We start from the raw sequence: 23,537 nt of genomic DNA on the forward strand, positions 1-23,537 counted from the left end.
AAGGTAAGTTGCTATTATTATACCCATTTTACAGATGAGGAAACTGAGACACAAATTCCAGTCACCAGGTAGTTACATGGCTAATAGGTGGCAGAGCTGAGCTATGATCCCCCAGTCTAGCTCCAGTCTTAACTATTTCCTTATAATGCCTTTCACAGAAAAAGAGTACTTTACTTTTACATTTAGTAAAAAATATAATCATGTGTAGGCCCCAAAGGGTGGTTAAACAAGGTTTACTTATTCATTTTGGGTTTGTACTTTGCTGGGGGGGGAGGGGTTGTCTTAAGGAAATAACTATCTTATTAAAATGTTAAGTCTTTTTAATCATTAGGTCTGCATCATGGGAGGTTCAGAAGGCACTACTATGAGACCCACAGTAATCCCTGTGCCCTAAAATCCTCCACACCCTCACTGCTAAGGGAGAAGGGTATGCAACACTAAAGCCCAGGTTAAGCCAGTGAGAAGAATTCCAGAAGCCCTCACGCCAGCACCATAAACACTCTTTTAAAGACACAGTGTTCCTGGACTTTGTCTCCTGAGCACTGCCCCTTGGCACCTAGAAGCAATCAGCAGTCAGGCAAGCCTCTCCTCTGAGCTCTGTTTTAACAAACAAAGCAGGGTAGTAAAACCTGTTGAGCAGCCATAGGGACTGATAATTCCTGAACCTTTCCTAAGCTCAGAGACACCCTAATCAGAACGGAAGTCAGCACCTGCAAGAACCAGCCACCAACTTCAGATGCCTCAAATCCACACCAGGGTCACGGACAGGGCAAGCCTGCTCTGAGCTCAATCTGTCTATCTGAGATGACCTGAGGAACCCAAAGGCTTTAGAAAGCTTGCCTCAGGGACCCCAGGGTCCCACATAGGACCACTGATGAGAATTAAAATACTGTTGAGACCTCATCTTAAATCAGCTCCCACCCTCCAAATGAGCAGAGTACAAAAAGTCAGGCATCCCCTAATGTTGGTTGAAGAAGCCAAAAATACCCCTCAGAGATGAGCAGAGTTGGGCAGGTGCCAAATCTGTGCCCCATCTCCTCCCCCTCCTCTCCATCCCCACTCCCACCACCCCACACAAAACATCCAGTGGACTGACCAAGGGCATACCTATTCGCTGCACAGCGTGAACAATTGTAGAGCCACTTCCAATTCCTAGTACTTGGTTATTCTGCCAAAAAAAAGAGAGAGAGAGAGAAACCCAAAACTCATTAATACTGTATTTTACTCCCTCTTTAGCCCCCTTTCTGGATCAATTCACCAACATCAGTACAAAGTAGGTACTATGCCCGTTTTACAGAAACATAAGCACTGAACAGACCACTTCAGAGCTGTCCTTTATCCTAGTGCCCAAGGTGATTTATCAGCAGCACACTCCTCCCTTTATGTCTGACCCTAGTATCACCATTTCCTCCTGTTAAAAAGATAAACTGAAGCACATTAAAAATTTTAAGTTTATTTGAGCAAATTGGGCAGTATCCAATCTAGCAGACAGAAAGGAGCTCTAAGGAACTATACAAAATGAAAAAACTTTTATAGCCAGAGGAAGTATGAACAAGGAAGTCATAGCAGGCAGAAAAGCAGACTGGTTATTGCCATGTTACTTTTCTTCAGGGGATGGCAGGGGCCTCTCAGGCAGATTACCTAACTAATACTGATCAGACAATTTCTGACTAATTTAACATTCCATTTCTGGGAGAGTTGAAACAGTAATTAAGTCTCCTCTTTAGTGACATGAGCTTAGCACAAGTGACTCAATTTGGAGCCTGCTGTCCTGTTTATAACAAAAGAAAATCTCACTATGATAGGTTTCCCCTTGCCAAATGAGTGTTTAATCAGCTGCTGGAACTCTAAGAAATTTGACATGAAATATTTCAGCATGCTGAACTTCCCGAAGTTGCTTATTCAAAGTGAGGTTGTGTAGGCGGGTAACTGATATTGCTAAATTATTAAAAAAAAAAAAAAAAAAAATCATGAAACTGTTACAATCTGTTCACAGGGAAAACCCAAGAATCATAAATTCATATGCAGTCAGGAAATGTTCAAATGAATTTACAAGATCTTTGGAGTAATCTGTTGAATCTCATAAAACAATTAATTTGCATTTCAATTGACAGAAACTATTTGCATTAAGAGTGTTCTACAAATTCAAGTCTCTCTCTAGGATTGTAAATAGACTACTGGAGGCTAAGGTACACAAAACACCTTCAGGAAGCAGCACTCCAATGAAAGGATATCCAAGAATCTCTTTTCTTCATTTCCAAGTCTTAAATGTTTCCTTCTAGGGCCGAATACTTCTTTAAAGTGGGGAGGCACACCTGAGTGGCTCAGTGGGTTAAGCATCAGACTCAGCTCAGGTCATGATCTCAGGGTCCTGCTCAACGGGAGTCTGCTTCTCCCCCACCCATCCCCATCATGCAGATGCACACTCTCTCTCAAATAAATAAATAAATAAATAAATAAATAAATAAATAAGTAAGTAAATCTTGGGACACCTGGGTGCGGTGCCTCGGCACTTGAGTGTCTGCCTTTGGCTCAGGGCATGATCCTGGAGTCTGGGATCGAGTCCCACATTGGGCTCCCTGAGATGAGCCTGCTTCTCCCTCTGCCTATGTCTGACTCTCTCTGTGTGTCTCTCATGAATAAAGAAATAAATCTTTAAAATAAATAAATAGATAGATCGATACATAGATAATAAATAAATAAATAATCTTTAAAGTGGGGATAACTGGTCCTGAGGTCACAAGGGGTTGTGGTAAGATCTGACTCATATTAACTCATATTAACATTTATAAATCTTCTTGGTAGGTGCTGAATTAAATAGTAGCTGCTGCTTTGGTTTTTAGCTCTTTTGCCTTAGACTGGCAGGCAGGAAGTTGCTTAGGAACTGAGTGAGCTCCACATTAGTTCCTAATTGTACTACCCTGACACTTTTGCTGTTTGTGGTCTAACTGACTTTGGCGGTTCCTAGTCTGCTCTTAGGGACTTTTCCCCTTTCTTAAAATGGCAGGCTCAGTAGTGTGATGCCTGCTTCTTGACCTTTGTACTCATAAATACTCCCTTACACATTTCCCTACTGCAGATAAAGACTATTTCTCATAATCCTAACTAAGCCTCACCCTCTTCCCATATTCTGAGGCAGGCTTTTGCAAAATGGGGACCTTCTGACATCAACTGGTCAGATGCTAATGTGGTCTGGTATTTCAAACCCTCTGCCATTCCCCTGAGACAGGGAAAGTGAAGAGACTCCACGAAAAAAAAAACTGCTTTTTTTCATGATTCTATTCTTGCTAGGACCTGCACCACCACCCTAAACATACCTTATGGTACAGATAACATATCTCGTAAAGTCAAGGAGTTAATGATATCTTTAGAGTCTTCCAGAACAACAGATAACATCTAAGGAGTGACTGGGCGGGGTCATCACAAAGGGTTTTCCAAGACCACAGACTCCAGACAAGGCCCTGGCTCCAGGGCATAAGTGACTTATAAAGGACACCTGAGCACTCAACCTTGTTTTGACCAGTTCCTGGACGCCTGAGAGGCACATACACTGAGGCCACTGCCCTCAATTAAAAACCCCAGCCTCCAAGAAAAGACAAGACTTTCTCCTTTCCTTACTGAATCTCCAGACACTCGTCTGCCATACTCTATCACTCATGGTATTCAAACTCTGCTTTTACTTCCTACCAGCTCAAATTTGGCTTTGATCCTGTGTGAAGCCAAGGACCCTCTTGGCTGGTCCTATGGTACCCCCTCTGGTTCCCTGGAGCTGGCCAGACTGCACCGCCCTAAAGAAAAGGTAACTTAAAAAAAATTTTTTAATTTAAATTCAATTTGCCAACATATTTGATTTGCCATCAAATGCCCATCACTCCCCTCCCCCTTTGTTTCCCAGAGTTTTGGGTTTCTCATGGTTTGTCTTCTAATTGAAAAGGTAACTTTAAATGTTACTTCAGGCTCTCCACCTTCTGCTGATTTCAGGGAGGCTCTAGATGGTGGGCTTGATGTCCCCGAGGCTTCCCTGTGATACCACCAGCCTGACATTGCCTGTGGTCAGTCCCTTGTCTTCTAGATATTAAACTTATGTGAAAAGTCATTGAAGCTAGAAAACTCTGCTTTTCACTCTTAAGGTGTACCTAGGCTCTGTGTTTTTTGTGGGGCTCTTCCTTTCTGACTGCCCCTGGGGTTGGCCAGTACTCACCTACAGACCATTTTTGTAAAGCCAGCTTAAACTGCACACTGTAAGTAAGGCAAATCTTTTGCCTGATACAAAACAGGAAGTGTTAAAAAAAAACAAAACAAAAAGTCCCAACATGGAGTCACTTAGGCTAAGCCCCAGGTCACCAAACCAAGACATGACTTAATTAGATTTTTGGCTGCTCACAAAATGAAATCTTAAGCCATTAAGACTTGTCCAATCAGCACTAGCTAGGTTATCTGCCTGAGAGACCCCTGCCGTCCCCTATAAAGAAAGTGACCTTGTAATAACCAACCTGCTTTCATGCCTAGTACAACTTCTTAGTGCCTGCCCCTTCTGGCTATAAGTCTTTCATTTTGTACAGCTCCTTGGCACTCCACTCTGGGCTAGGTTGGATGCTGCCTGATTCATGAATCACTGAATAAAACCAATAGATCTTTAAAATTTACTCAGTGGAATTTTGTTTTTTAATATTTTGTAGGAGGAAGAAAAGTCCTGGAGGCAACTCGGGCCAAACCCAGAGCTACAGCCAACACCCCTCACTTCCCAGAGGACAAAGGCCACAGGGTATCCAATGCCAGCCCCTGGGCCCATACCTTCTATGGTCCTTCTCAAAGACTACATCTCAAACTATGAAAGATTAGAAAAAACGACCAAATGTGGAGGGAGCTACAAAAAATAAATCAAATGCTAATATTCCAGCAACTGAAGCACTTCTAACTGGGCCTCCCCTACCTACAGGGGTCTTCACCCATCAGCCTCTGTTTGAAAGCTGATGGAAATCACTTTGACTAGCTCATAGTTCCCTAGTCAACAAAAATACCAAGGAGCCTCAGAGCAGAACTTGTTCTAGGTCAGAATTCCATCTTCAGTGATGCTCTCAAGAAGGCAATGAATGCATCTAGTCATCATTTAGCTACCTGGGCAGACCTCCACAGCAAGGCCTTCCAGACAAGTGAATGATATGTCAAAATGTTCAAAACAGCTGAATATCTGAATATGTAAACATCTTCAAGTAATGAGAAAATTACTTAATTTACCATTGCCTACGTAGGCTCGACCTGACTCTCACACCTGACCTGAAGCCCATAGCTCTAGCTCTATAGTAATCCAACTGCCAGAATCCTCTTTATCAACACTCATGTCACTCACAAACTCCCAGCAGGCAGGAAGCACACAGATGAACTTTGGTGAGTCAGACAGGCTCAATGTGAGGCTCTTTCCTTGGCTTCTGGAGGAGGCCAGGAAATTGCAGGGACCTGCCAGGCCCAAAGCTCTTCACCCATAAGGGCCTCCTACCTTGGAGTCAAATGACTGGCCCAGGAATCAGTGTCCTCGCCAAAACAAAACAGAGACAGCCAAAGGCTGCCTGTGAGGTGGCCCAATAGTAGACAGCTGCCAAACAAGCTCTGCTGGAGAAGCAGGCCCCTTCTGATGGGTAATACTAAATCACATGTCATACATGCAACACTGGAACCTCACTCACTGTGTTGAGGTTCACTTGGAAATACTACTTCTGCTGATCAACTGGAGTCACTAGTCACCAACCTCTTCAAGCTAAGCCAGTCAAAAAACAAAGCCAGGGACGCCTGGGTGGCTCAGTGGTTGGGCGCCTGCCTTCCGCACAGGTCACGATCCCAGGATCAGGGATTGAGTCCCTCCCTCATCAGGCTCCCTGCAGGGAGCCTGCTTCTCCCTCTGCCTGAGTCTCTGCCTCTCTCTGTCTGTGTCTCTCAGTAATAAATAAATAAATCTTTTAAAAAAGAAAAAAACAAAGCCAGGCTCCAAAGAGAACAAAGGGAGCTACAGACCTTCAGGAGAACATGGCCCTGCCTGGTAACCCATCCTGGGTGGCTATACTCCCAGAGATAGGCAGATCTGAGTTCAGAGCGGCTACCCAAAGGATTTAGCTTTTGTAAATCACCAAATTTTCCATCCGTCCAGATGTAGAAGTGGTCATCACAATGGAACACCAATGGGCGAGGGAACTGGAAACCCTACAGTCCAGAGAGTCTAAGCAAAGGGCCACCAATAACCCCATATTTGTGTCCACATTCCACACAACTCAACAAACATTTACCAGGCGGCCCCCTTGTGACCAACACTGGGTGAGGATAAGGTTAACCATCCACTAAGAGCTTACTGTTTAGGGGAACAGGAGAGATAAACATACAGATGACTAGTACCTAAGAAACCATTAAACTTCTAAGAGGTATAAAGGGCTACAAAATCAAAGACATCTTCCCCAACTTAGGAAGCTAAGGAAAAACTAAAAGGAGGAAAGAGTCTTTGAATCAAATCCTAAAGGACACATATGATTTTAACCAGCAGGGTCAGAGGACAAGAAAGAGCATTCTAAGTAGAGTTTAGTGATATTAAAACGCACGCTATATGCCAGTATATATTTTCCAATGTTCTGGTGCATGGAGGAAAAAGGATTATAGAAAGAAACAAGACTGGGCTTCAAGAGAAAAATCACAGTCTGTCATCTGTGTGTCCTCTCTATCTGATTCAGCACCTGGCTCATAACAGATACTTTAGTTATGCTATGCCAATATTAGGATGAGACCACCTGAGGGCCACTATGACAAGAGCAGATGAGCGCTTCAGAAGATAACAGTGCATCATGTGGGAGGTTGGCAGAGGCGACAGGATAAAGGCAACTGTAATCTTCTGGCCAAGGGAGAGTCTCAACTAGGAAAGGTGATAGGTCAAAGGGAAGGGTCAGCTCTAACAACATGCCAAAAGTAGAACCAATGGGACTCCACACTTGACCATCTCAATAAACTTATACAAGTGAGTAAACAATTTCAAGACACAAAGTACTAGAGGAAAACATGGCTTAGATGGAGCAAAAGACACGCCCCCCCCCCAAAAAAGGGCATCCAGCTAAGGCACATGACTATGATAATTAGGCACATGACTACGTTTAATTCATATATAGATCTGAATTAATTATTCTGTTTACAAAGTATCCAGGCCCTGATTTTCTTTCTCTCTGCAGCCACATTTCTGGCCACCACACCAATTTCCTGACATTAGGCCCTCAAATACCTGATAGGCCCTGACATTAGGCCCTCAAATACCTGATAAATGGATGAAATGAATACATCAACATTTAAGAGCAGAAAATAGAAAATTCAGGTAATGTTAGCATCCCAGGAAGAAGTTTGGTAGGGAAAGTAGGTGCAACTGAGATTGGAGTGAGGTGCCTCCAAAAGGCTAAAGAAGATCTCTCCGTGATCGCCTGGTAATTTCACAGAATAATGTGGCTGGAATCCAGTGTTTTGTAGCTCTAGCCTGAGGTGGGGGTTTGCAGATTTTTATGTAAGCAAAATACATTATAAAGAGAAAGTCACCAAGACTTTCAACACCAAATATTAATGTAACCAGGTTAATAGGGATACTAAGATATGAGACTTCTCTAGCTGTACAGATTTCATTCACCCATCTATTAATCATTCCCTTTATACAGACATTTTAAAAATTTCAGGTTACTGTCCCAATTTTATAGCAGAGACACTGAATCCTAATAGTAGAGCCAGACTACACATTCTGCATTGTCTCTGCGAATTCCCATAGAAAACTCCACTACTAACCAGACTTGGAACAAACTACACCAAAAACAGAGCAGCTAGGGAACTGGTGGAAGGGTACTGGAACAGCAGTCACTCCGTTTGGGTTCCGGAGGATCCTCTGCCATTCCTTCTACAGCACATGCTGACCCACAGGTTGTCACACTGGGTCCCTCCCACTTGGTCATGCTACGGAAGATCAAACATCATCTATGCGAAGTAACTCTGTACACCGAAGCATTAACAAATGTAAAGAACTATCATGAGAGGAGAAAGGGAATCTGAAACCACTTTCTAAGAAACAGAAGAGACAAAAGGCCAGCAAAGCCAAGGAAACTCCACCAAAGGGCAGAGATACTCCACTTGGCTCCACGGAAGTACCATAATTAAGACAATTAACTTGACAGATGACAATAAATCCACTCAGGTTAAGAGACTCCACTGAATAGCACCACACCCAACACGACCTCGCGGGTAACAGCTAAACTTTGTGCCCTAACCTTAAAGAATAGTTTTTTTTTTTTTTTCTCCAGAATTCATGGGTCCACCCAGCCTGTCAAAGGCAGGAGGTTTAAAGCCCAGGTCTCCCCTCTTTGGCTGTCTCCTTCACTGGCGAGCACACTCAGGACCGGGCGGGCGACAAGCTCAAGATAAACCTCCTTGTTGTGAAATTTCAAAGCGATTTTCAAACCAGCTCTCCACCGGCTTCCCTGCGTAGTAAAGAGAAGTGAGGCTCTCTTGGCAGCCCCAGAACTCACCATTTTCCATTTGTTAGTAAAGAAGCCCCACGGCAAATCCCCTCCAGCGCCACTCCAAGCACATCAGGCACCACCAGACGCCACTTTGCAAAGTGTTACCCGGCCGGATAAGGAGTCCTTTAGAAAGCTCAACTTTTGGGGAGACTCGCCCGCCCCCCATCGATCTCACATCTAAAAGACGTTTAAGAAGCAAGGAGAAGGGGAGCCCTAAACCCGGGTGCAGGGAACACCCTCTCCCCTCTCACGCAGCCCTCGCCCTAGCTCCAGCAGCAGCCGGAGCGCGCAACACGAGCCCATCGCGCCGAGCGCGGAAGCCCCACGCCGGGAGCCGCTCACCCTCACGTGGTTCTCCACCGCCGCGCGCCCCGCCAGCTTCTTGGCCTCCTCGGCCTTGGACATCGTAGAGGGGGCCGGGCAGGCGCTGCTGGCGTCTCCGCCGTAGGTTCCTGTGTTGACGATGCCCGCACGGGTCCCGGACTGCGCGCGCCCAGGAGGCTGCACGTGCGAACCCAGGACGGCCCAGCTGTTCCCGCCTCCGCCAGAGGCCGCACCCCCGGCCCGCCCGGGCAGCGGGGCCAGGACCCGCCCGTAGAGGGTGCTGAAGGGCCCGGGGCGCTGCATCCCGACGCCTAGCTCCAGCCTCCGCCGCGGTCCCGCCCCCGGCTCGTCCGGAAGTCGGGTGACTGACGCACACGGCCCGCGCCAGCTACTGCTGGGGTCCTTGCTGGGAAGTGTAGTTCTATGGCTTCGGCAGTCCAGACCCACGCACCAGCCTGGACTACCAGTCCCACAATGCTGAGCGACCGGGACGCAAATAGCCCCCGACGGGCCTGGGCGCGCTGGGGCCGAGATCGGAATCTAGTTGTGACCCTTAGCAGAGCTGTGTTTACGCTGCCCTTGCGTGGGTCCCGGGGATATTCGTCCGCCCTCGCAACCGAGAAGGGAATGGGAGCTGATCTTGTCGTTTTTCTTACCAGTAAGAAAGTGGCCGTGGACAAGTCCTGAGGCCAGTCGCTGTTCTGGTAGACGTCGCCCCCTTTTGAGAGTGACTTTTCTAGACACTCCCCAGCGAAACGCACATGCGGTTTGGCAGGCTTGTTATTGGACAGGGAACAACTCAGGTTCAGCTGCCCCCTGCTGGAAAATCAACATTCGAGAGACAAGTGATGGGGACGGGGGGGGGGGGGGGGGGGCGAGAAAGGTTGCCTTTACTCAGAAAGCCAGCAACCTGGGAGGGTGATAGACTACGGTCTCAAAGATGGTCCTCCCCGATCAGGCGAAGCCGGAGTGTTTTAAAGTGGAAGACATTAAAAGAGGGAGGGGGGCTATGTGCAGAGAAGCGGGTGCCCCGGAAGCTAGTCATATGTGGACATAACCCTAGAAGGACTTGCTGGCGTCAGTGGTAGTGTTTTCGAATGTAGACAGGCCTTATCTTCTGGGCCTTCATTCCTCAAGGCCAGTGGTCTGCAAATCTCAAGGAAAAGAAGGTGTTTTTGCTATAGATCAAGGGACTTTGGTCAGCAAGCAAGGAGCGCATAAGCATGAAACAAGTTAACCCTAGATGATGGGAGTGCTGTTACATGCTGAAATCTTATCATCAGAACTGAAGCCCCAGGACTACAAGTTTAGAACTGCGAGCCTTAGAGGTGGTTCTACATCAGACAGTTTGGGATGGCTTACTATCCCACGATGGAGTCTGGACCCATACATACATACATACAAGTATGCCTGCAGAGCCCTGGCAATCCTTGCTGACTAATGAACGGTTTCAGAACAGGCGTCCCCAAAATGTGCCAATTTGTCATGTGGCCTATGATAAGCTGAAAGCAATCCAGACCCTGAGGACTCAAGAGAAACTTTTGTTCCTCCTTCGACTGCCTAGAGGTATCTAAATTGAGTGTCTTTCTTAGATTGAGACTCATTACCAATGAAAAATTTTATCTGACATCTGTATAGCAGAGGGAACATCTAATTACCCAACATCTGCTCTCTGCCCCCTTATTGCCTGTGCATTGCCCTTCTCCCCTTTGAAGCCCAAAGCACTTATCCTATTCCTTAGCTCAGGATGGAGATAAATATATATATATATATATATATATAATATATATAATATATATATATATTTATATATATATATATAGAGAGAGAGAGAGAGAGAGACACTATATATAGTCTCAGTGTACACCAAGAATTTGTCTCTGTGAAACCTTGAGCAACATCAGTCTGATTTACCAGGTACCTAGCCCCCAAAGAAGGGATAGGTTTGTATCTCACTTCAAGAAGGAGGCAAGAAATGAAGAAAATAACCTGTTCTGCTACCTCAGTATATAAATGAGTTCTCCAGAAAAAACAGAGGGCCCCTTTCTAAAATGGACTGTACCTTTTAGCCAGAGACCATCACAGCTGGCTTCCTCACCTCATTCAGGTCTCTGCTCTGTGCTCTTCCCTTTATGCTTAATAAAGTACCCCTGCCCCAATTCTCAGCCGCCAAGTCCCCACCTCATGCCCATCATATCGTCCCATTCTGCTTGAACATCATCATGTTAAGTAATCTGCTTATTTATTGCCTGTATTTCCCCGTTCTAGAATAGAAACAAAACTTGCCTCTCTTGTTCACTAATGTGTGCCTGAATTCACAGAATGAATGAATACAGGGTACCAGCCCGGTTTGGCTCCTCCTTCTCCTCATTCTCCATCTCCCCACCCTCATCTCCACTCCACCTCAGGCATGGTACAGAATAATTTCCCTCTTTATTAGCTTACAAGCAGTTTAGGAGTTTAAGAAATAGTTTTACTAAGATCAATGATAAAACAATAGACCAACATAATTCCATCTCACGTGTTTTTCCTGTAACTCTGGGGCTGTTGGCAAGTATGAAGCACACCACAGACATTGGACACTCTACAAAGCATTCCTGATGTTTTTTACACTAACTGTTTCCTTGCTGAGATCCCTGGCTCAAGGCAGCCAGAGCTTAGAGGGGATGGACTTCTGGTAGAGGCTGCTGGGCCTGGTGTCGCCATGCATGGGCAGAGTGCAAGGAGGAGAGGAACAAACATGAGGTCAACTACATTTGCCACCTCTCCCCCCAAACTAGAAAAGCAGGATACATTTTGAACACCATTTAAGTGGCCTGACATAAAGTTCTACTAATGAGAAAAGAAGGTGCAGGAAACAAGCATTGTTTTCATTATCACAGGGAGGATAAAAACAAAAGTTGCTAACTTTCTCAGCATGTTTTTCTTAGGTTGGTTAAGTCCAGGCTCTCCCAGGGTTCAATTTTCTTTCTAAATTATAATCTAAATATTTATTGGGTTTGTGACTCAGACATTTTGATTATAATATTATAATACACTTTATTTTTTAAAGCAGTTTTACATTCATAGCAAAATTGAGCAGAAGGTACAGAGATTTCATGTATACTCCCTACTCCCACACATGCATAGCTTCCCCCATTATCAAACATCCCCCACCAGAGTGATACATTTATTACAGTCGATGAACCTAACATTTACTTATCACCCAGAGTCCACAGTTTGTATTATACATCGCCCTTGGTGTTGGACATTCTATGGATTTCAACAAATGTATAATAACATGTATCCACCACTGAAGTATCATACAGAGTAGTTTCACTGCCCTAAAAATCCTCTCTGCTCTGCCTGTTCATCCTTTCCTCCCCCTTAATCCCTGGAAACCACTGATCTTTTTACTGTCTCTATAGTTGTGCCTTTTTCAGAATATCAGATAGTTGGAATCATACACTATGTAGCCTTTTCAGATTGGCTTCTTTCACTTAATAGTATGCATTTAAGTTTCCTCCATGTCTTTCCATGATTTGATAGCTCACTACTTTTTAACAGTGAATAATATTCCATTGTCTGGATGTACCCCAGTTTATTTATCCATTTGCTCCCAGGACATCTTATTTGCTTCCAGTTTTTGACAATTATGAATAAAGCTGCCATAAACAGTGTGCGGGTTTTTGTGTGGATATATTTTCAGCTCCTTTGGGTACACCAATGAGTATAATTACTGGATCATACTGGTAAGAGGAGATTTCGTTTTGTAAGAAATTGCCAAACTGTCTTCCAAAGTGGCTGTACCATTTTGCATTCCCATCAACATTGAAAGATAATTCTTGTTACTCCATATCCTTGCCTGTATTTGGTATTGTCAGTGTTCTGGATTTAGACCCTTCTAATTGGTGTATAATGGTATCTCATGGGCAGCCTGGGTGGCTCAGCGGTTTAGCGCAGCCTTCAGCCCAGGGCCTGATCCTGGAGACCCAGGATCAAGTCCCACGTCGGGCTCCCTGCATGGAACCTGCTTCTCCCTCTGCCTGTGTCTCTGCCTCTCTCTCTCTCTCTCTCTCTCCTGAATAAATAAATAAAGTCTTTAAAAATAAAAATAAAATTAAAAAATGGGCAGCCCCGGTGGCGCAGCGGTTTGGCCCCGCCTGCAGCCTGGGGTGTGATCCTGGAGACCCGGGGATTGAGTCCCACATTGGGCTCCCTGCATGGAGCCTGCTTCTCCCTCTGTCTGTGTCTCTGCCTCTCTCTCTCTCTGTGTCTATGAATAAACAAATAAAATATTTAAAAAAAATAAAATAATAAAAACATAAAAATTAAATGGTATCTCATGGTTGTTTTAATTTGCATTTCCCTATTGACATATGACGACATGTCTTTTATAGCAATATCTTTTCATATGCTTATTTGCCATCTGCAGATCTTTAGTGAGGTATCTGTTAAGGTACTTGGCCAATTTCTAAATCAGATTGCTTATGTTCTTATTGTTGAATTTTATGAGTTCTTTATATTTTTATACAACAGTTTTTTATCTGATATGTCTTTTGCATATATGTTTTTGCAGTCTGTGGCTTGTCTCCTATTTCTCTTGACAATGTCTTTCACAGAGCAGAACATTTTAATTTTAATGAAATCCAGCTTATCAATTTTTTCTTTTATGGATCATGCTCTTGATGCTGCATTTAAAGAATCATTGCCAAAGCCACAGGCCTCTAAATTTTCTTTTGTTATCTCCTAGTTTTATACTTTTGCATTTTACATTTAAGTATATGGCCCATTTTGAGTTAAATTTTGTGAAGGGTATAAGTTCTGTGTCTAGATTAATTTTTGCATTTTCCAGAACCATCTGTAACAACTTCCCTTATAGCTCAGGTCCCAAGAAATCTCTGTGTACTCTCCTGGTTAACAGGAGAACTTTCAGCTATTGGACAACAAAAGCTATGATCAGTCTTCTCAAAAGCTCAAACCTTTCACTCTTCAGTAATGGAACATAGCTGGTAGATTTAAACAAGCATTTCCTACTTTTTGTGCATTTCCTATTATTGCTAGTATGTTGAAGTTGTCCTCTTATATATTCACCTTGGACCAAAAATATAAGTAGTGCTGCACCTTACATAGTTTATTAATGCCTTTTATTTTTATCCCAAAAGCGTTTGAAATAAATACACTTATCCCAAAGTCACACTATCCAGAAAGGAGAGAAGTCACCACCTGTTCTTTGAAATTATGCTCAACTGCCTAGACTGGATCATGCAATATGCACCAAATAAAACAGCTACCAGCAATGTAAGGTGGCCCAAATTCGCTAGGACCCTACAAAATTTAACACAAATGTTTTCCCATTATCAATGTTCCCCTCTCCTTAAAGAAATCTCCCCTCCTTTGTTCCCACAGAGAACATACCTTTTCTCTCCCTTTTTCTTCTCAATCTATTCAGCCTAAACGGAAAGTGTCAATTCGGTTGTTTCATATATTCATTCAACAAATATTTATGGAGCATTTACTACTACTGGGTGCTGCTTAGACACCAGGAATATAGCAATGGGCTACACAGACAAATACCTATTGTTCTGAAGCTTCATGGAAGTCCAGGGTCCTGCCTCCATTACTGAAACCAGAGCGTCTTCCAATTGAAGTGCTCTCATTCCCTTAGCTCCTCAAAGACAGGTGATGCTATTAACAGAGAATTCTTTAAAGTAATAAAATAAAATAATTTTAAAAGGTAAAGTAGCTTAAAATGGGTTAAAAACGAATGCATTGTTTGTTGTCAGGAAGGAAAAAATTGGTGAGGTATTACAACCAGTTTAAAGGAAAAGTAAAAAAAAAAAAATCACAAACTTATATGGAGTTGGGATATTTAACTGAACATGCCAGTGGGGGCAAAGCAAATATACTCCACAATGGGACAGGGACATCAATTGAATTCCTGCTAGACAGAATAGACTTTGCATGACTATAGAGGACTATAGACAAGCAGATGGTTGACAAGAATGACTTTGAATTATTGTTAGTTATCTATAGCCTGCAGTTTGCTATTGCAAAATAGCTTTCTTAGAATCAGATAACCTGGAGGAGTGTCCTCTACAGTCTAGACAATGCAGAGTTTCTCACAGATATACACACAAAATTTTCCCTACAATGCCAATGTCAAGGCTCCCATGGATGCTATCTGTCTAAAACTACAGGGAATTGGCACAGGATTTCTCAGACTCGGCACTATGGACATTTTGAACCACACAATTCTTTGTTGTAAAGAACAGCAGCAACCCTGGCCTTTGTTCACTAGATGCCAGTAGCACTCCCACACCCCACAGTTGTGACCAACAGTGTCTCCAGACATTCCTACCCTCTAAGCAAAAGCCCTCAGCTTTACTGTGGTTAGACCAATTTAGAGAATATACTCATTCAGAACCAATAGGGGGCAGATGTGAGAGGTGGGGAGGGTTTTGTTTAGTTTCAGTTTCAAATTCTTTAGAAGCTACAGTCACCTTGGCCCAAGGCCTGTGGGAAGGAAAGGTGTAATAAAAATTAGGGTACTGTTACTGGGTAGGAAAAAGAAATGGACACAGGGAAGTTGAAAAGGGAAATGGCCACTTGTGAATGGGAGAACCAGGACTATCAATCTTTTGCTTTGTATCTACTATGTTCATCCATATTGTATTTGTGGTTCAAACTAGACTGTTCCAAATTCCTTCTTGAAACAGGTAGAGTTATAAATACAGTAAACAATCAATACAATATTAAAATGGGTTGTCATCTACTCTTTACACAACCACCCTCTGCTAATGTCAGGACACAGTCCGTGAATGAGCAATATGGTAAAGGAAAAAATAGCTGAAATTAAAATATTTTTTTTGTAGGCAACTTCCATTCTAGATATTTTACACAAAACAAGGGAAAGTTGATCCACAATGCTATCTTACTGAAATATTATCATAACCAACACCAGATCATTGGACACGTCTCTATTTCCCTGCAGATGATATATTCAGGCAACCAACAAACAGAACCATTGTAATGAATGAATAAACAAATTCCAAGACAGGGTTTTAGGAACAGTCTCTTCTTTCACCGTATCCAACTCATCACTTTCTACCCACATGTCCTACCTCTCTTGTAACTGTCAGACCAAGACCAAGACCCTGTCTTTATGTCCAACAGTCCTGCCCCGGTCCAGGCACTTGTCAATTCTACATTACCACAGCAACTTCATAATTTCTCTCCCTTTCCCCAGTTTCAACTCCCTTCCATAACCATCAGAACAATTTTTTAAAAACCAAATCTGATCACGTTATCCCTGCCTAAATCTTACAGTGGCCCCTCATTGTGTTCAGGATAAGCCAAACTTCCTAACAAGATATGCAGGGGCTTTCCGTGAGTGGACCCTTACCTTTTCCTTAAGCATTCTCCTCCCTCACTAGCACCCTCAGTGACCAAGCACCAATCAGAGCCAGCCAGCAAGGTTTCCCCAGTGCACCATGTTCTGTCATGGCTTCATGCCTCTGCAAGACCTGGTGCTTCTGCCTACGGTGTCCTCTCCACAACCCTGCTATCCCCCCAGCCTTCACTGTCATCTGACTAACTCCTGCCTCATCCTCTAAGATCCAGCTCAGGCCTCACTTACTGAACAAACTTACCCCATCTCTCCTTTTCACACTGGTACACAGTATATGCCTATGCCTACTTTTGCCCACTAGAGGGCAAGCTCCTTGATTCAGAGACTGGAGCCTACCTTTCTTTCTTTTTTTTTTTTTTTAAGATTTATTTATTCATGAGAGATGGGGCAGAAGGCAGAGACATAGGCAGCGGGAGAAGCAGGCTCCTTGCAGGGAACCCAATGAGGGACTCCATCCGGATCCCCTTACTGTATTTGCAGTTCAAACTAGACTGATCCCACTAGATCATACCCTGAGTGGAAGGCAGATGCTCAACTGCTGAGCCACCCAGGCCTCCGTGGAGCCTACCTTTCTTACGCCAGTATCCTTAGGGCTTTACTGGCACCAGTTAGACACTCAGTAGGTAGTTATTGGATGGGTGAATGGATGGATAGATGGATGACAAATGGACAAAATTAAACACGTTAAAATTTCAGTACAGCCCAGAAATTGCTTATAGCTTACCAAAATGTGATTTAACATATATAAGGTATATGACTAACATATAGCATCATACACAAATATATGATGTAATGGAAAGAAAAAAAGAATTGAGTTAAAAGAACTAATACTTCATCCTGTCTTTGTACTCACCGGTAAAGACTGCCTGCATATCTTGACTCATGACTCCTTTCTACACACTCCAACATCCTGGTCCGTGGTCACATCTCCTACTGCTCACTCTGATCTGCTGCTTCTCTTTTGTTAGAAGCCTTGTGGATATACCTGGCCCACATGGATAATCCAGGATAATCACCCCTCTCAAGAACCTTAACTTAATCACATCTACAAAAATTCCTCTTGCCATATAAGGTAACATCACAGGTTCCAGTTATTAGGATTTGGATCTCCTTGAGGGGCCACTAGTCAGCCTACCACAAATAACCCTAAGCAAAACAACAACAACAACAAAAATACAAAAACAAAACCCTCAATCTAACCCTCACACTTTGTACAAAAAAATTAATTCACAATGGCTCATAGATTTAAATGTAAAATATACAAGTAACATTTTTCAGAAGATCACTAAAAGGAAAATCCCTTTCTCCTCTCTGATCCACAACTACTCTCCATACCTTATTTATGACAACAGATGTGTTCCCCACCCCGACCAGTTCTCTGATTATATACAGACACCAACGGGGTGTCCTATAATATAACTCAGTTCTGACCTGATCTACTTGGCGTAAGCACAGTAGAAAGTGAAAGGCACAGTCTCACAAAACAGCCCTCACTTCAGTGCCAATCACAAGTCCCTGACTATCACCTGGGCTTCTTACTAACTGGCTATCAGTCGGAGGTTCCCACAATCCCCTCTTTGGGTCCAATAATATGCTAGAACAGCTCACAGAACTCATGAAATCGGTTTATTATAAAGGACAAAATCAGCACGTTAAAATTTCAGTACAATTTTAGTACAATTTTTTTCAGTACAATACGATTTAGGAACAGCCAGATGGAAGAGATACATAGGGTAAGGTATGTGGGAAAGGGCTTGGAGCTTCCATGTCCTCTCGAGGGGCACCACTCTCTCAGCACTTGCACCAACCTAGAAGCTCTCCAAACCCCTTATTTTAGGGACTTTTATGAAGTCTTCATTACACAGGCATGATTAATTAAATCACTGGCCATTAGTGTTTAAACTCAGTCTCCAAAAGGGAAACCCTCGCACACTATTGGTGGGAATGCAAGCTGGTATGGCCACTCTGAAAAACAGTATAGAAGTTCCTCAAAAAGTTGAAAATAGAGCTACCCTATCACACAGCAATTGCACTACTGGGTATTTACCCCAAAGATACAAATGTAGTGACCCAAAGGGGCACCTTCAGAATCCCAATGTGCATAGCATCAATGTCCACAACAGCCAAGCTATGGAAAGAGCCCAGATGTCCATTGACAGATGAACGGATAAAGATGTGGTATATATACGTATATGTGCACATATATATATATATGGAATACTACTCCCAACAAAAGAATGAAATCTGGGATGCCTGGGTGGCTCAGCGTTGAGCATCTGCCTTCATTCAGCTCAGGGGGTGATCCTGGGATCCGCGATAGAGTCCCACATCGGGTTTCCTGGGGGAGCCTGCTTCTCCCTCTGCCTGTGTCTCTGCCTCTCTCTCTCTCTCTCTCTCTCTGTGTGTGTGCCTCTCATGAATAAATAAATAAACCTTTAAAAAGAAAAAAAGAATGAAATCTTGCCATTTGCAATGATGTGAATGGAGCTAGAGGATATTATGCTAAATGAAATAAGTCAGTCAGAGAAAGACAATTATCATATGATCTCACTCATATGTGGAATTTAAGAAACAAAACAGAGGATCATAGGGGAAGAGAGGAAAAATAAAACAAGATGAAATCAGAGAGGGAGACAAACCATAAGAGACTCTTAATCATAAGAAACAAACTGAGGGTTGCTGGAGGAGAGAGAGGTTGGGGGAGGGGGTAACTGTGTGATGGACATGAAGGGGGTAACTGTGTGATGGACATGAAGGAGGGCACGTGATGTAATAGGCACTGGTGAAGACTGATGAATCACTGACCTCTACCTCTGAAACCAATAATGCATTATATGCTAATTAATTGAATTAAATAAATTAAAAAATAATAATAATTAAACTCAATCTCCAGCCCCTCTCCCCTCCCTGGGGTGAGAGTGGGGCTGAAAGTTCCAACCCTCTAATCACATGCTTGGTTCCCTGTAACCAGCTTCAATCCCCACCTCAGCCCCCCACCTCAGCCTCCCTCTTCCTCCCCACCCCCACTATTTTTAGGGGCTTTCTAAAAGTCACTTCATTAACCTGACCTCCGGTGTGAATGAAAAGGGATTGTAAATGAATAACACAAGATACTTCTTTCACCTTTATATTCTCCAGCTATTTCAGGAGCTGGGAACAAAAACTAAATACTATAACAAAAGATGCTCTGATTGCTCTTTATCACTTAGGAAATTACAAGGGTTTTAGGAGTTGTGTGCCAATGGATAAAGGCCAAAGTTTATTTCCTATTATATCACAATACCACAATTACAGAGGAGAACATTTTCAGAACCCAGGACTTGGTGAAGAATTCTTACACGTGGCACCTAAAATATGATCCACAAAAGAAAAATCTATAAATTGATCTCCATCAAAATTAATAACTTTTGCTCTGTGAAGGACGCTGTTAATATGAAAAGGATGAAAAGACAAGCTACAGACTAGAAGAGAATATTTGCAAACTACCAATCTGAAAAAGGACACATATCTAGGATATATAAAGAATGCCCAAAACTTATCAGTAAAAAAGAAAAAGAAAAAATGAACACCAAACAATCCAATTAGAAAATGGGTAGGGGTGACTGGGTGGTTGAGCATCTGCCTTGGGTTCAGGTCATGATCCTGGGGTCCTGGGATCGAATGCTGCATTGGGATCCCTGCAGGGGGCCTGCTTCTCCCTCTGCCTGTGTCTCTGCTTCTCTGTGCCTCTCATGAATGAATAAATAAAATCTTGGGCAGCCCTGGTGGCTCAGCGGTTTAGCGCTGCCTTCAGCCCAGGGCCTGATCCTGGAGACCTGGGATCGAGTCCCATGTCGGGCTGCCTGCATGGAGCCTGCTTCTGCCTCTTTCTGTGTCTCTACCTCTTTCTCTCTCTCTGTCTCTCATGAATAAATAAATAAAATCTAAAAAAAAAAAAAAAATCTTAAAAAAAAAACAGGTAAAAGACATGAAGTCATTTAACTGAAGAGGATATACTAAAGGCAAACAAGCACACAAAAGGATTTTCAACCTCACTAGCCATTAGGAAATGCAAATTAAGACCACATTGAGATATCACTTTACACCTATTAAAACAGCTAAAATAAAAATGGGTGGCAATACCAAATGCTGGCAAGGATGTGAAGAAAGCGGATCTCTGTTACGCTGCTGGTGAGGATATAAAATAATACACCACTCCAAAAAGTAGTTTAGCAAACTACTTTAGTTAAATAAACTAAACATGCAACTATAATTATGACTCTGTAATTGCACTTCCAGATATTAGGGCAGAAAAATGGAAACTTATATCCACACAAAAACTGGTATGTAACTGTTCACAAAACATTTTATTTTTTGCTTTCTTTCTAATAAAAACTGGAAGCAACTAAAATGCTCTTCAGTGAGTGAGTGGCAAAACAAATTGTACAGCCATTCCGTGGAACTTTTATATTTTATCAATATAAAAGAATAATCTATTGATACACACAGCAACATGGATGGGCCTCAGAGCTTTATGCTGAGGGAAGAAAAGCCAGCTTCAAAAAGTCACATACTGCCCAATTTCAATTAAATAACATTGTCAAATGACATTATAGACCTGGAGAACAGATTAACGGAGGCCAGGGTTTAGAAATGGCGGAGGGGAGAGGTGTGGGTGTGTGTAGCGTCAATGTCTGACAATCAGCTTTATTTGGTTGTAAAGTAAGTGCCCACCTTTAAGCTTTTTTGCTTCAAAGACATCCATCTCGAATGCACACGTTGCCAACTACACAACTAGATAAAGAGCCAAACCGCCCCACCTGTGAAGTTCCGCTTTTAGAAAGCCCTGGGTGACTTAGATAACTGACCATCTGAGTAACCCTGCCTTCCCCTCCCATGTTTTCACTCCCCAAAGAGTGAACCTGAGAAACCCCAGGCCCCCCACTCGTGACCCCAATAAAGGCAGAGCTGCAGGTCCTCACTCTCTTTGTTTCTCTCTACCCACAATCTCACTGTGTGGCCTGGGACAAGTAGGGACAAGCAGGATACTCTCCAAGACTTGTGAGTAATAAACCTTGTTTTTTCAAAGTTCCCTGATGGCTGTTGATGGGGTGTGTCTTGCTACCATAATAAGGACCACAAGGGCCAGTTCAGCCACACCATTGGCTCCAGAAGGTGAAATGTCTATGGGGGCTCACAGTACAGGCAGTATGGGCACCCCTAGCTCATAGCATCACCATCGATAGTTTGAGACCAGCACCAAACAGTGTGACTATAAAGGGGGTCTTTGTGGTGCTGAAACAGTCTTTTGGGTGCACTAGTGGTTACATGAATTTATACATGTTTTACCATAGTTATAGAAGATGTAAAATGTTTGCAACTGCCTGTAAATATATATATTTCAACATAAAATGTTAAAAAACATACAATTATGTTGCATGTAAACTATACTGAAATGACATTAATTTTTTCAAAGGTGGTCTGTTAAATGTTTGGCAAAATGTAGCGTAACAGCCTGAATTTACGCCCTGGAGCCAGAAAGATTTTGCTGTACCTTTTATTTTCTTATTTAATCTCAGAGAAATGTCCTAAAGTCTCTGAGTATCCATTTCATGATCTGTAAAATATATGATTATCCATATTACCAGGTTGTGAAAAGTAATCTATGTAGAATGTCTAGTTCATATAAGTATTCCATAGATTTTTGTTTTTCTTTTTCCTTACCCTGTTATGAGATGCCTCATATAGATAGAAGAATTCACAAATCATTTAAAAATATTTGGGGAGGGATAAGGGAATGGACAAAATGGGTGAAGGAGAGTAGGTGACACAGTCACCACAGATTATGGAATGAATAAATCACAAGAATAAAAGGTGCGGCATAGGGAATAAAGTCAGTGATATTCTAATAGTATTATATGGTAGCTACATTTATGGTAAGCATAGTATAACAAAAAGAAGTTGAATCAGTATGCTATACACCTGAAACTAATGTAACATTGTATGTCAAGTATACTGAAGCAAGAAAAAATTTTAATTCTTTGTCAGGTTTCTGTATTTTAGAGGTTAGAAATATAGCTATAACATGGGACTCTCCCAGTTCTTAACCTTCTAAGATTCTATGCCCAATACATTGAGCCAACACAGGAATTCATTGTGGTTTATCAGGGAGCAATGCTAAGAGTTACCACCAGGTGGCAGACCATCCTCCCTAATGAAGGGTCAATTTGGTCACTAGAGGCAATGGTAACCTGCTATATTTAGATTATGAAGTCTTCCTCCGTTTCCTGCTGTGAAGAATTTCTGGAACAGCCCAATTTCCCCCAGATTATCTGGCCCTGGGGGAATGTAATCCAGTAATGTACTCAGTTAAACTTGGTCCAACAGTATATCAAATATTTATCCAGGCTCATATGACAGATATGAGCAAAGGGGTGGGGACCAGAGCCATATTAGGAGTTCAGGCTATATGGCACATTTGCTTCTAGGTTGTCTGTGTATGCTTACTGCATGATGTTTTCCTATTAAATCCTCCTTTATAAAGCCATATGAGGTGGCCTGCCAACCAGGGCAACATGTCTAGCTGTTTGATAGACCTAAAGCTATACTTTGAATCCTTGGGACAGTGTCCACAAGCAAATCTAAGACAGCAAAACCTAGGAAAATGGAGTCAGATCAGAAGAATCCCACTCCGAGGAAGCAGCATTTGAGTTAAGTCCTGAATGAAGAGGAACAAAGCATTATAGACACTGGGCCAAGGCCCTGAATGCCCAGGCCCTGAGACAGGGAGAAATGTAAAGTTTTGTTGCAGCCCAAACCCTCTCAGCGTGACTGGAGCAGAATGAAAAGTAAAGAAAAGTGAGAGGTGAGTTTGTCAGGGTAGGCAGGGGCCAGTGCAGGTATGGTCTTGTGGGCCTTGGGAAGGAGTTTGGATTTTGTTCTTGGTAAAGTGAAACTATGGGAGAGGCTTAACTGGAAGAAGAACATGACCCAATTTGTGCTGTAAAAAGACCATCGTGGCTACTGTGGGAAGACCAGAAGGTGAGGGGAGCTGGAATAGAAATGGAGAGACCTTTCAGGAGGCATCCACTGTTTGAATCAAACTTACAATATCAGACTGGGAAGAACCCCCATGCCACCATCTGAGGCACAGGGCATGGTACAAGGAGAGAGGGCCACCAGCAAGAGCAGCTCCTGAACAAGAATCTCACCCTGGCTTCCCACACCCCATTTTGTAGCTAAGAAGCAAATGTTACCCAGCCTGAGACCTCACAAAGAGTCTGATGTGGCCCTGGGATGACTCCCCCAGAGATAGGTGC

At 43.0% G+C, this 23,537-nt stretch overlaps 1 protein-coding gene and 1 long non-coding RNA gene across 4 annotated transcripts in view; one reads left to right on the top strand and one right to left on the bottom strand.

Moving 5' to 3' along the window:
* The window catches only part of LOC112664369 (uncharacterized), a 53,879-nt gene extending 48,700 nt beyond the window's left edge, over window positions 1–5,179 (top strand). The window contains exons 3-4 of the long non-coding RNA XR_003139662.3: window positions 3,691–3,799; window positions 4,680–5,179. This is a non-coding gene — a long non-coding RNA (uncharacterized LOC112664369). The remainder of the gene's footprint in view (window positions 1–3,690; window positions 3,800–4,679) is intronic.
* The window catches only part of RPIA (ribose 5-phosphate isomerase A), a 30,283-nt gene extending 20,803 nt beyond the window's left edge, over window positions 1–9,480 (bottom strand). Inside the window, exons 1-2 of one of the 3 annotated variants that reach the window (XM_025453877.3) lie at window positions 8,868–9,474; window positions 1,108–1,168 (exon numbers count right to left, since the gene is read on the bottom strand). In XM_025453877.3, the coding sequence (XP_025309662.1) occupies window positions 1,108–1,168; window positions 8,868–9,152 (346 nt within the window). In that variant the 5' untranslated portion in view covers window positions 9,153–9,474. Of the gene's footprint in view, window positions 1–1,107; window positions 1,169–8,867 lie in introns of all 3 variants that reach the window. The other 2 variants (XM_049095972.1, XM_025453878.3) reach the window with 2 other exon arrangements.
* Window positions 9,481–23,537: the final 14,057 nt, after the last annotated feature.

This window comes from Canis lupus, chromosome 17, assembly GCF_003254725.2.
Source record: "Canis lupus dingo isolate Sandy chromosome 17, ASM325472v2, whole genome shotgun sequence".
NCBI lineage: Eukaryota > Metazoa > Chordata > Mammalia > Carnivora > Canidae > Canis > Canis lupus.